The sequence below is a fragment of the Myxocyprinus asiaticus genome, chromosome 44, assembly GCF_019703515.2.
Source record: "Myxocyprinus asiaticus isolate MX2 ecotype Aquarium Trade chromosome 44, UBuf_Myxa_2, whole genome shotgun sequence".
Lineage (NCBI taxonomy): Eukaryota > Metazoa > Chordata > Actinopteri > Cypriniformes > Catostomidae > Myxocyprinus > Myxocyprinus asiaticus.
Genome location: NC_059387.1, coordinates 33,302,823 through 33,315,198, shown reverse-complemented (window position 1 = coordinate 33,315,198; position 12,376 = coordinate 33,302,823). Strand labels below are relative to the sequence as shown.

Genomic DNA, 12,376 nt, shown 5'->3' with positions numbered 1-12,376 from the left:
TTTACGCATATTCCTCAATTCCAAACCAAACGAGAAACGGCGAAAAATCAGCGGCCGATCTGCGTCTCTCCGGTTCCTTGCTGCCGTACCGAGCCCATCAGTATCACCCTAAACTCCCAACACAAATCCACAGGCGTGTGAGAGCTGATAAAGGTGGCGGTTTTACCGGAGCTCGGTCCGGACCAGCGCAGGATAGGATCGGTTCGGATCAGGAAGCGATGAGGGGGAAATGACCATGATGAGCATCTAACGACCCAAAGAACAACGGAACCACACAAAGAAAGAGCATTTCCTCTGTTTATACACAGAGAAACGGAACCGATCCGGTTCGGTTGGAGAGTGGGATTAGCTTTAGCTTTAGCTTTAGCATGACAGCAGGGATGCGCTGATTCGGATCTATTTCATCCTCATTTCACAGGTAAATCAACACAACCCACTTACAAATCCAACTATCTGTTGTGTGTCTGTTTTATATCCACACATATTAGTGTTTTAAATGAAGTTTAGTGCGTACAAACTATCCACACAACATGTGACGCTAACTTGCTAACATGATATCAGCTCTTTAAAGACTTTAAATGTCATATTCAGTGTTTTATTACTCATATTTTGTCAAATGTCAACACAATAGGGTTGTTAGTTAGGTTTATAAGGTTTATATTTAGTGTATTTGCAGTGTTGGATAAGTTACTCTAAAAAAAGTAATTCATTACTAACTACTAATTACACCTTCTACAGTGTAATTAGATTACTGTACTAATGACTCTGTCTGAAAAGTAATTGCATTACTTATTATTTATTAATAATAACTTTCTAAAACCCTTATCAACCTCAACCAGATGAAAAATACAAGGAAAGACATGAAACTGTTCTTTTAATTATTTCAAATAAATCATATAAAATTAAATAATTTATTCATGAACCGGCCAAAGGATTTAAAGGGGCAGCATTAAATAAAATAAAAAATGTCTTCCCAATTTGGAATGCCCAATTCCGAATGCGCTCTAAATCCGGGTGGCGGAGGACGAATCTCAGTTGCCTCCGCGTCTGAGACCATCAATCCACGAATCTTATCACGTGGCTTGTTGAGCGCGTTACCGTGGAGACATAGCACGTGTGGAGGCTTCACGCTATTCTCCGCAGCATCCACGCACAACTCACCACGCGCCCCACCGAGAGCGAGAACCACATTATAGCGACCACAAGGAGGTCACCCCATGTGGCTCTACCCTCCCTAGCAACCGGGCCAATTTGGTTGCTTAGGAGACCTGGCTGGAGTCACTCAGCACACCCTGGATTCAAACTCACGACTCCTGGGGTTGTAGTCAGCGTCTTTACTCGCTATACGCTATAGGCTATACAGTATTTAACACAATTACATCAGAAGTAACTGTAATTAAATTACTGAAATTAAGAGTAATCCCTTTCTTTACTCAATGAAAAAGTAATTGAATTACAGTAATTAATTACTTAGTAATGCATTACACCCAACACTGTGTATTTGTTGTAAAGATTGACAGTCAATAATAAATTAAAGGAAAAGTTTATATATTAACTATTTATAGTTATGGAGACTCTGTGTCTCAAAATCTTTTAAGCTGCCTATTCATGACAACAGTTTTGAGTACCATAGATATTAATCACCTATGATGCCCCAAATGTGCTGTATATATGATTTAGATGCCCATAAATGCTGAATGTATTATACAGATGCTCCAAAAATGCATAATTGACATAAATATTCATCAAACAGACCTGAATTTACTTTTAACCGGTGTGTATTCTCACTAACATAACAGTAATGGAATTGGCATTACCATGGCCTTTGGGTAGCCTGTTTACAATGGTTTAACCGTGGTTTGTGATGACATAAATATTCACAAAAATACTCACACATTTACTATGTAAATGCAGGTTTCACAACATTTTAAGTCTTGTAGATGCTAACAAAAATCTACTAATCTACTATCTTTTTAATGGTAATGACATGTTTTGTTGGGCCTATACCTTGGGAGGACCATGTAAGTACCATGGTAATTGAATATATTTATGATTATTCCTCTTAAATTGGAGTGTCTTATCACTCTCTTATGTACAGTAAACAAGAAGTATAAAATAAGAAGAACCAATTATTAGTATTGTTTTGCGCCTGGCTCTATTCTGGTATATAACAGCCACGATTTATAAGTCCAGATGGGTTCCCGCTCTAGATATTTTATTGTTGAAAATCATGTTCCTTTCGTTAAATACGTCACATTACGAATGTAAAATGGGTTGTTAATGCCATTTCATGTTGACTTTAAAGGAATATTCCGGGTTCAGTACAAGTTAAGCTCATTCGACAGCATTTGTGGCGTAATGTTGATTACCAAAAAAAATTATTTTCTTTAAAAAATCAAAAAGGCACTTACAAATTTTGGAGGGTTTAAAGGCAGAAATGTGACTCTTATAATTTCATAAAACTCATGTATTATATGAGCAAAAGTTGTTTAAATCGTCAGTTTTACGGTCGTTTGGGGCATCGTGTTGAGGGCGTTGTCGTCATGGCAACCAAGTTGTAAAATTGGATATAACTTCACAGAAAAAAGATTAGTAAGCAATTTAATCGCGCTAAAATCATGTTAACATGCTTATTGTCTTCGTCTTATGGCTATACTATTGAAAGCGAATATTTAAAGTGAATATTTTAATGTTAACAGATTGGCCCCATTCACTTCCATTGTAAGTGCCTGACTGGAACACTTTTTTTTTTTTTTAAGGAAAATAAGGGACATACATTTTCTGTGGAAACATCCACATCAGGTGTGTGTTACTATAATGATGACCCTGTCGGGTACTATGTCATTTAATCGTTGAATTGGTCACAACAGCAATCCAACACCTTTAATGTAACCCAGCTCCAGTTTACCCTGTTTTATTTAGGTGACCTCGTGGCTATTGTGTTGTGAGATAGTAATAACATTAGGAAGCAGTTTCCAGTCTTGTGATGATCAGATGTGTGAAAGTGTCTAGAGGAGAGAGGGGTGTGTGGTGCAGTAGTTTCACATCCTTTTACACTGTAAATCATTTAGCATTTTCATTAAGATTGTTTATTATTATTCAATCATTATTTGAGTCACTAATATTAGTGGAAACAGACTCGCCAGATTGCACATCCAAACACAAGTTTATAAAACTTCCACACATTATGCACACTGTTTAAAGAAAGTGGGGAAAAAAACATGAGATTAAAAATGAATTATTTTGATCTCTTAATTTGTCTGTTTTATATGTTTATTCAAAGAAAAAATAAGTCTATTAAAACTGTTCCCGCTCTTTCACTCAAGGTAGCAAATGTCACGGCTGTCTCCATGGAGTTTTCTCAGATGACACGTCTGTTCACTGCGCAGGGTCCTGGGTGAGTTTCCCATGCTAGAACACGTGTACTTGATCCATGGTCAAAAACTCACTCTGACCTTGTTCTAATACTGATGAGGACAAGAGGTCTTGATCCCAACTCTATAAGAAACTGCAAGGCACATTTGTCTCTGGACTTCTGGTTCTGACTGCTGCTTGGTCAATACAGCATTCCAGCCTTGCTAGATACACAATATAGTAACAGCTATAATGCGAAATATCAGTTCTTCATATCACTGTGCAGTACCCCATAGAGGCCAACTATTAATGGGATAGTTCACCCAAAAGTTTAAATTCTCTCATTATTTACTCATCCTCATGCCATCCCAGATGTGCATGACTTTCTTCTGCAGAAAACAAACAAAGATTTTTAGAAGAATATCTCAGCTCTGTAGGTCCATACAATATGAGTGAATGGTGGCCAGAACTTTGAAGTTGCAAAAAGCACATAAATGTAGCATAAAAGTAATCCATAAGACTCCAGTGGTTAAATCAGTATCTTTTGAGGTGATATGATAGGGGTGGGTGAGAAACAGATCACTTTCACATTCTTGTTCTTGTGTTTTAGTGATTCACATTCTTCATGCATATGGCCCCCTACTGGGCAGGGAGAAGAATTTCAAGCAAAAAAGACTTAAATACTGATCTGTTCCTCGCCCACACCTATCGTATCACTTCAGACGACATGGATTAAACCACTGGAGTCTTATGGACTTTGATGATGCCTTTATGTGCTTTTTGGAGCTTTAACTTTTTTAACATTATGGACCTACATATTCTTCTAAAAATCTTAATTTGTGTTCTGTGAAAAGAAAGTCATACACATCTGGGAGGGCATGAGGATGAGTAAATGATGAGACAGTTTTCCTTTTTGTGTGAACTATCCCTTTAAGGATAATATCAGTTCTGTTTATTAGAATATTTTGCCAAAAACCGCTCGGTTCACAGCAATCCCTCATTCATACCTATGGGAAGTTTTGCCAAGCTTGTCAGAGAAAGCAGTGGTAACCAAGAGGGGCGGAGCTTAGCGACGGGTCAGTCAACAGCATTTGTGGCAAAATGTTGATTACCACATTTTGACCCGTCCCTCCTTTTCTTTCAAAAAAGAGAGCAAAAATCAAGGTTACAGTGAGGCACTTACAATGGAAGTCAATGGGGCCAATTTTTGGAGGGTTTAAAGGCTGAAATGTGATGCTTATAATTTTATAAAAGCACTTACATTAATTCTTGTCTTTCAAAAAAAAAAATCTTTTTATGGTAGTTTTAGGGTTACCTTGGCTAGTCATGGTAGCAAAGTTGTGAAAATGGATTGGTAACTTTGCACAGGAAATTATTAGTAAGCGATTTTAAACCTATTACTTTTCCAATTGATATCAAGATTTTGCCTGGTGGTTGATAAAACAGAGTTTGTGTTTATTCCCACAGAAACCCTATCTAACCCTAACTTTAACCCAAACCCTAAACCTAACCCTATCCATAACATAATAAATAGCAGCTAATGTGATTTTCGCACGACTTTCCCAGATCGAGAGTACGACCACTGCACAGATCAAGCTTGTAAATGAGCAATCAATTTTAATTTTAACCCAGATTACTTAATTCTATGTATGTGAAAGTGCTTTAGATGTACTCATTGATCGACTCTCACAGTTTCATGATTTTTAATCTTTGATTTGTAACCTTCAGGGCATGGTGACTGCTGTCCGTCAGCCAGAGCAGCGGCATCTAGCGCGAGCCTTCTGGTCCTGAAGGAAGACGTCTAGGTGACAGCACGGACAGGAGGACGAATCCAGGACAGAGAGCGAGAGAGACATGGGGCAGTGTGTGACTAAATGTAAAAACCCCACGTCCTCTTTAGGCAGCAAAAGTGGAGAAAAGGATTCTGGGAAATCTCACGGAAAGAAGGGTGGTGGCGGAACGGGAGGCGTGCACAAGGAGGAAGCTTCCACCAAGTCCTCCGCCGACATCATATTCAATGGCACCAAAGTGTCGGAGATCACCGTGGAAGGCACCATGGCTCCGCCCACATCAGTGGGTGACGTGAGGCGGGAGATGCCCACACTGAACGGGGAAGGCTTGTCGCTTGCGCGGATTGAGGAGATGTTCTTGCGTTATAAGGATGAGCACGAAGATGCCATCTTGGAGGAGGGAATGGAACGGTTCTGCAACGATCTGTGCGTCGATCCGGCCGAGTTTAAAGTGCTGGTGCTGGCGTGGAAGTTCCAGGCTGCTACAATGTGCAAGTTTACAAGGTGTGTGTGTCTTGTAATCTAGTCTAATTACAGGTACTTGTTAACTGCCCAATACTGCCTATTGTGAACCAATCATCGTTTTATTTTTGTGTGGTTGAAATGCGTTTTGAACATTTTAGGGGCTATTTACACTTGGTCACTTGATGCGTTTTTACTGATCGGATTGCTATCCGATGGGATAAGCACATTCCATTTGCACTTGGCCACATCAATGTGTTTCCGCCAAACGGATAGAAATTCCCGCGCTATGCTAATGCTGGGCAGCGAATTTAAAAGATGTGATTTCATATTTGATTCTAAGGCTGAAATGATTAGTCGACGTTATCGACAACGTCGATAATAAAAAAATTGTGGACAAAAATTTTCATTGTCGAATGGTCGTTTGATCTCATTTATCGTAACATGAGATCACATTAAACTCTAATTATGAAAAGGTGAGAGGGTAGTCTTCGCCCCATTATACACGGCAACAAAATGAGTTTTTGATTTCTTTTTGTTTTGGCTTGTTTTCCAATATAAATAACTAAAACTCCTTTAAAACAACATACATTATAGCTGCTGTACAGCAGAAGAAAATCTTGTTATCTGAGAATGTTGAGTATAATATTAAATATGTTAATATTTTAAAATATATAAAAATCCTTAAAGATGCATTCACCTGAGAAGCAGCATATAATATATTTAGACTTGCTTTTAGGATTCTACGGTTAGAACGGCTTTGGTTGTACAGTATAACTGCGGCCTCTATAGGTGAAATAAAAACAGTCTCTGACTGATAATATTGATCCATATTTTTATCCTCACTTCAATGTAAATTTGGTTATTTTGATTAGATAAATCAAGTGTTCTTAATTGAAGTGAGGTCATGAAAAGAAAAATGTGACTATGGGTACGTTTACATGACAACGATGTACTAAAAACTGAAACGTTTTTCCTTTGCGTTTTGGAAAAGTTTCGCGTACAGACGACAACATTGTCAAAACGATCCCTGTTCACACGGATCCGCGAAAACGACTAAAAGCACTGTATTATGCAATGCCAGGCCAGTAGTTGGCAATGTCACTTTGTAAAGAAACACTACGCACCTGCGCTCATAAGCGTTCTTCCACAGAGCGGTGAATACAAACAATGAAGATGGCAAAAGCATCGAGCAATTTTGTCTGGATGGACGATGAGGTTGCTTTATTACTACAGTTACTTTGCTGGAGAAGCGTCAATAAACTCAAAATCTTGAGCAGCACAAACACAGTCCTGTAGTCCACCATTGTAGTTTTGAATGTCTCGCGCGTTGTTTTGAAGTACTTGCGCGCATGCCTATAGACTGAACACATAATATGCGTGCGCATGACGTCATCGTTTTCACAAATTCGCGTTTTTGTATGTTTACAAGGAGACAATAACGGCATCGTTTTCAAAAACTTGCACTTTGAAACCCGTTTTCAAAAGTTTGCGTTTTCAGGCCCCAAAATGCCGTTGTCGTGTAAACGAACGGCCAAAATGCATAAAAAGGTACTCTAACTTAATAGCTTATGATTAATAATAAAAAATCTCATCCGGTGAATATATAGGCTATAAAAAGATTAATTTGGTAAATAGATAGATATATAGTATTGTAACGGAGCCAAGTCTCCATTTCAAAATAAAAGTCCTTGTTCAAAAGGGCTTGTTCATTGTCCTGCGTTTTTTCTGGTTATTATTGGGATTATATTTGCACAATAAACTGCATCTTGGATTTTATTCATTTTGGACTTTTGGTCATAGTAAGAAAAGGTTAAGAATTTTTTTTCTAATATCAAAGTAAAAATAAAAAACTGTCAGCCGATTAATTGGTTATCAGCCTTTTTCACCACTGTAGTAATCGGTATCTGCAAGATCCACTAAAGGTCAAACTCTAATTGAAACGGATATCTGTTTCTCTGTATTTCAGTTATAATGTCCATTTTGCTTCCAGAAAGGTTCACAAAACAGGTTTTAACTCATGAGCTCAGGTTAACAGTTCGAATCAGAGTCACTTTCTCTGCGAATCATACAGTGAATCGTGAGTTCACAACTGACTACCGGATTATCGGACATTTATATCGCCGGTGATATACAGTTCATGATTTACCACTAATTGTTTTTATGTGAATGTTCACCTTGTAGCGATTATATTGTAAAATAATTGTAAGAGTGCAAAGTTTGTTTCCCTTACCTGTTTGAGCACCTAAGAGTGGAGACATTTCATGTTAGTCCCTGGTATATTTCTGGCTTGATTATAATTAAAAGACCCACATTATGTACCAAATTTTGTACCATTTTTGTCCTGGTTTTTATTGGTATTTTGGTAGCACCATAAACTGCATGCGGAATTTCAATTTGATTTATTGGTTATCAGCTATCTGTCATCTTGCTGAACAACCTTCTGCATCAATTCTGTAATTTGGCAACTAAAAACAGCCATTTGGCTCCTGAATGTTTCAGTTTAAGAGCCAATGGATCCGTCGTATTTTTTTAATATTATTTTTTTAGTTTGGAGTTCTGCAACACACAGTAAAAGGATTTCTGAGTCACTGGTGAGTGAAATTGAAAGAACAAATATTTACACATATTGTGAAATTCGGTCGCATATGAGAGTAATATACTCGCATTGGAAAGTGTTGCAACATAGAGTTAAAGATCAATCTTGGGACTTAAATGGAGAGTTCACCCTAAAATGAAAATTTTCTCATCATTTACTCACCCTCATGCCATCCCAGATGTGTCCCAGATTTTCTCCTGCAGAACACATTTATGATTTTTAGAAGCTCTGTGGCTCCATACAAATCTTTGAAGTGCCAAAATCCACACAAAGGAACCATAAAAGTAATCCATATGACTCCAGTGGTTAAATCCATGTCTTCAAAAGTGATATGATAGGTGTGGATGAGAAAGAGATACATTTTTAAGTCATTTATTATTATAAATTCTTCTCCCTGCCCAGTAGGGGGCGATATGCACAAAGAATGTAAATCACCAAAAACACAAGAAGAAGAAGGTACTGGGTAGGGAGGAGAATTTATAGTAAAAAACGACTTAAATACTGATCTGTTTCTCAAACCTGTCATATCACTTCTGAAGACATGGATTTATCCACCAGAGTCGTTTGGAGTACTTTTATTTTGCCCTTATGTGGATTTTTGAGCTTGAAAATGTTGCCATCCATTCACTTCCATTGACCTACCGAGCTGAAATATTCTTCTAAAAATCATCATTTGTGTTCTGCAGAAGAAAGAAAGTCATACACATCTGGGATGGCATGAGGGTGAGTAAATGATGAGAGAATTTTCATTTTTGGGTGAACTGTCCCTTTAAGAATCAATATTGAAATCGTTCAAATGAAGATTGTGATGCATTGGAGAATTTATATTTTTACCCAGCCCTACCAATCAAATCCTGATGGATGAAATCGTGCCCCCCATAATTGAATTTTCTATTTCACTCACTTAAATGGGTTGTGAATGCTGTTTCATGTTGACTTTAAAATCAAAAACATTTTGTAAAACATTTTTTCTCTCTGGCCCTAGGAGGGAGTTTGTTGACGGCTGTAAGGCAATCCAGGCCGACAGTATACCGGGGATCTGCTCGCGTTTCTCTGTGCTGCTAGAGGAGTCTCGTGGAGAAGAGAGCTTCAAAGATCTCTACCGTTTCACGTTCCAGTTCGGTCTGGATGCCGAGGAGGGCCAGCGCTCGCTGCAGCGATCCATCGCCATCGCGCTGTGGCGGCTCGTCTTCACACTGGACACGCCCCCAGTGCTGGAGCGCTGGCTGGACTTCCTGTCGGAGAACCCGTGCGCTGTGCGCGGCATCTCTCGAGACACCTGGAACATGTTTCTGAACTTCACGCAAAGCGTCGGCCAGGACCTCAGCAACTACAGTGAGGAAGAGGCCTGGCCCAGCCTGTTCGACTCGTTCGTGGAATGGGAAACGGAGAGACGCAGGAGGGAACGAGCGGACACCACAGAGACGGAGTCCACCACAGACTGTGTGAGCGCCTCGATGTGGCCGACAACTTGAGGGTTTTCGTTTTTTGGGATGGGCGGTGAATTTTGGACTATGACGTGCGGAGATGTTTCTGAGCCCGTCACTCTCCATCCAAATTTGTGAATTGTTATAATTATTATGAAATTTTTGGTCTTATTGCATTGGGCATCCCAGTGCGCTCCCTTTGACTTTTTTGTTTTAATGAAAGGGCTCCGAACTAATTGTTTTTTAAGCACTTTTATTTAAGTTATTGTTTTATTTTTTCGCTATTGGTGTTTTAAAGGAATAGTTCACCCAAAGATGAAAATTCTGTCATCATTCACTTTCCAAATTACTTTCTTTCTTGCGTAGAACACAAAAAGCGAATTTTCCTTTTTTGCTTTTTTCCATATAATGAAAGTGAATGAGGACTTGGAGCTGTCAAGCTCCAAAATGAGACAAAAAAAGTAAAAAACCACACCATAAAAGTAGTCCATATGAATTGTGCACTATATTCCAAGTGTTTTAAAGTAATTGAATCCCTTTGTGTGAGAACAGGCTGAAATTTAAATCGTTATTCACTGATAATCTTCCCCTCCAGTGGGCTTTTAACCGTTGCGATCGGATCATTGAATCAGTGAACCGAATCAGTCAGATTAATGACAATTCATTTGCAAATTGGGCATTGCTATATCTTTAATGAACTCTAATATAGTAATGACTTGTTTTGGTCCGTTTCCTCACACATAGCTATTGTACAGCTTCAGAAGACTTGGAATATGGTACGTGAGTCGTGTGGACACCTTTTTTGCTACTTTTATTGAGCTTTTGTGTCCATTCACTTTCACAAACTGGAAAACATTCTTAAATTAACCTTTTGTGCTCCAGAAAAAAGAAAAGAAAGTCATACAGCTTTAGAACAACATGATGGTGAGTAAATGATGACAGAATTTTCATTATTGGCTGAACTTTTCATTTCATTTGTTTTAATGTTCACATTTGTTACTTCACACCTCCAGAGTGGTTTCTGCAAAGATTCTACCGACTGCCTCGAATATTTTTTGGGAATGACCAACACGCCAAAGAAAAGGGAATTCCGTCAGCTGCCTACCGAGCTTGAATACAAAACACATTCATCCACAAACACAACACTTACCACACACACGTGCAAATACCAGCATAAACACTGTATTGGACGTTGAGTATCAGTTTTAGGGTTTTTTTTAACGGTTAGTTTTCATTTAATTGCGGGCTGTGTGACATTGATATTGGTTCCATTTAACAACAGACTGTTTGGATGTACTGACGGCAGAAAAAAAAAAAAAGTGTAATTTCTCATGTGCTTCCCTGCTCCTTTCTGACTTTATTTAATTCTTTAACATTCATGTCTCTCCGATGAATTCAGTCTGCTCATATATTCTCACCAGACAGGAGTGCTTGTGTCGGAAATGCAGATTCTTTTGCAATTTGAGGGCTGCTGTGAGCTTTTTTCTTCATTTTATTTTGCAGTTTACAAATTTTTTTTTTTTTTTAATACCAAGTGATTTCATTTTAGTTTTATTTTGTGTCTGGTTTTATATAAATGATGCCGTTTATAATGAATAAAAATGTGTTCAACATTGGACTTGGATTTTGTCATTTCTCTACTAAGTGAATCATATCTATACAATCATTTTGAGCTGGATATGCACACATTTTTAATTATATAAAAATACTTGAGGTTCACCCTCATATGTTTACTTGGATCAATGCACGTCATTTGACTAGAAGTGATGTATCGGTGTATTTCTTCCCCTCAAACTTCAATTTGGGTCAAATTTTCTACTATGCAGTAAATTTTCATGTCTAAAATGGATTGGATAAAATTATAATCTCACTTTTTAAGTATCAAAATCATATTAGTTCACTGAGTGAACGTAGGGGGGATTTTTCTTTTTTTTTTCAAATAGCTTTGATTTGTGCAGATTTTGCCGTTTAATGTCATGACCCTTTTTTTGTAATTTTTTTTTATGCCAACGTTCCCTATCAATTTGTATTCGCATGGGTACAAATTTGCAAATATCGATCAAATGCATAATGCAGAGAGGATAACAATGATAAAATAGAGAAATGCAAATAAATTGGGGTGTTTACATAAATTTGAAAAGCTTTAGAAGTTTTTCAGATTTAAAAGAGCTTCTATTTAAGGCTTAAAGAGACAGTTCAACCAAAACTGAAAATTCTCCCATCATTTACTCACTCTCATGCCATCCCAGACATGTATGACTTTCTTCTGCTGAACACAAAGATTTTTAGAAGAATATCTCAGCTCTGTAGGTCCATACAATGAAAGTGAATGGTGATCAGACCTTTGTAGCTCCAAAAAGCACATAAAGGCAGCATAGAAGTAATCTGTAAGACTCCAGTGGTTAAATCGATGTCTTCAGAAACAATATAACAGGTGTGGGGGGAAAACAGATCAAAATTTAAGTCCTTTTTTTTTTTTTTTTTTTTTTTTTTAATTACTATAAATCTCCACTTTCACTTTTACTTCTGAAAGTTGCATGTGGTACCTGTTTAGTTTCACTTCCCCATGTGAAAGTGAAAAAAGGACTTAAGTATTGTTCTGTTTCTTAATTTTCACTTTTGGGTGAACGATCCATTTAAGGTCTGCAAGATGCAATAAATCGCAAAACGTTTGTGCGTTCTCATTTTGTGAATGTAGGTTAGAATATATGAAATGATATGATTTTCTGCAGTGTTTGAACTTA

General features: G+C 37.8%; 1 protein-coding gene across 3 annotated transcripts; it reads left to right on the top strand.

Moving 5' to 3' along the window:
* The first annotated feature begins 12 nt into the window (after positions 1 to 12).
* Positions 13 to 11,250, top strand: LOC127434594 (DCN1-like protein 3). 3 transcript variants are annotated; one of them, XM_051687433.1, is made up of 4 exons: positions 13 to 418; positions 3,331 to 3,397; positions 5,083 to 5,648; positions 9,191 to 11,250. In XM_051687433.1, the coding sequence occupies exons 3-4, from the start codon at positions 5,209 to 5,211 to the stop codon at positions 9,678 to 9,680; spliced, it is 930 nt and encodes a 309-aa protein (XP_051543393.1). In that variant the 5' UTR covers positions 13 to 418; positions 3,331 to 3,397; positions 5,083 to 5,208; the 3' UTR covers positions 9,681 to 11,250. The 3 variants fall into 3 exon arrangements, with proteins under 3 accessions (XP_051543393.1, XP_051543392.1, XP_051543394.1); XM_051687432.1 differs by having other exon boundaries at positions 3,327 to 3,397; XM_051687434.1 differs by lacking the exon at positions 3,331 to 3,397.
* The last annotated feature ends 1,126 nt before the right edge of the window (positions 11,251 to 12,376 follow it).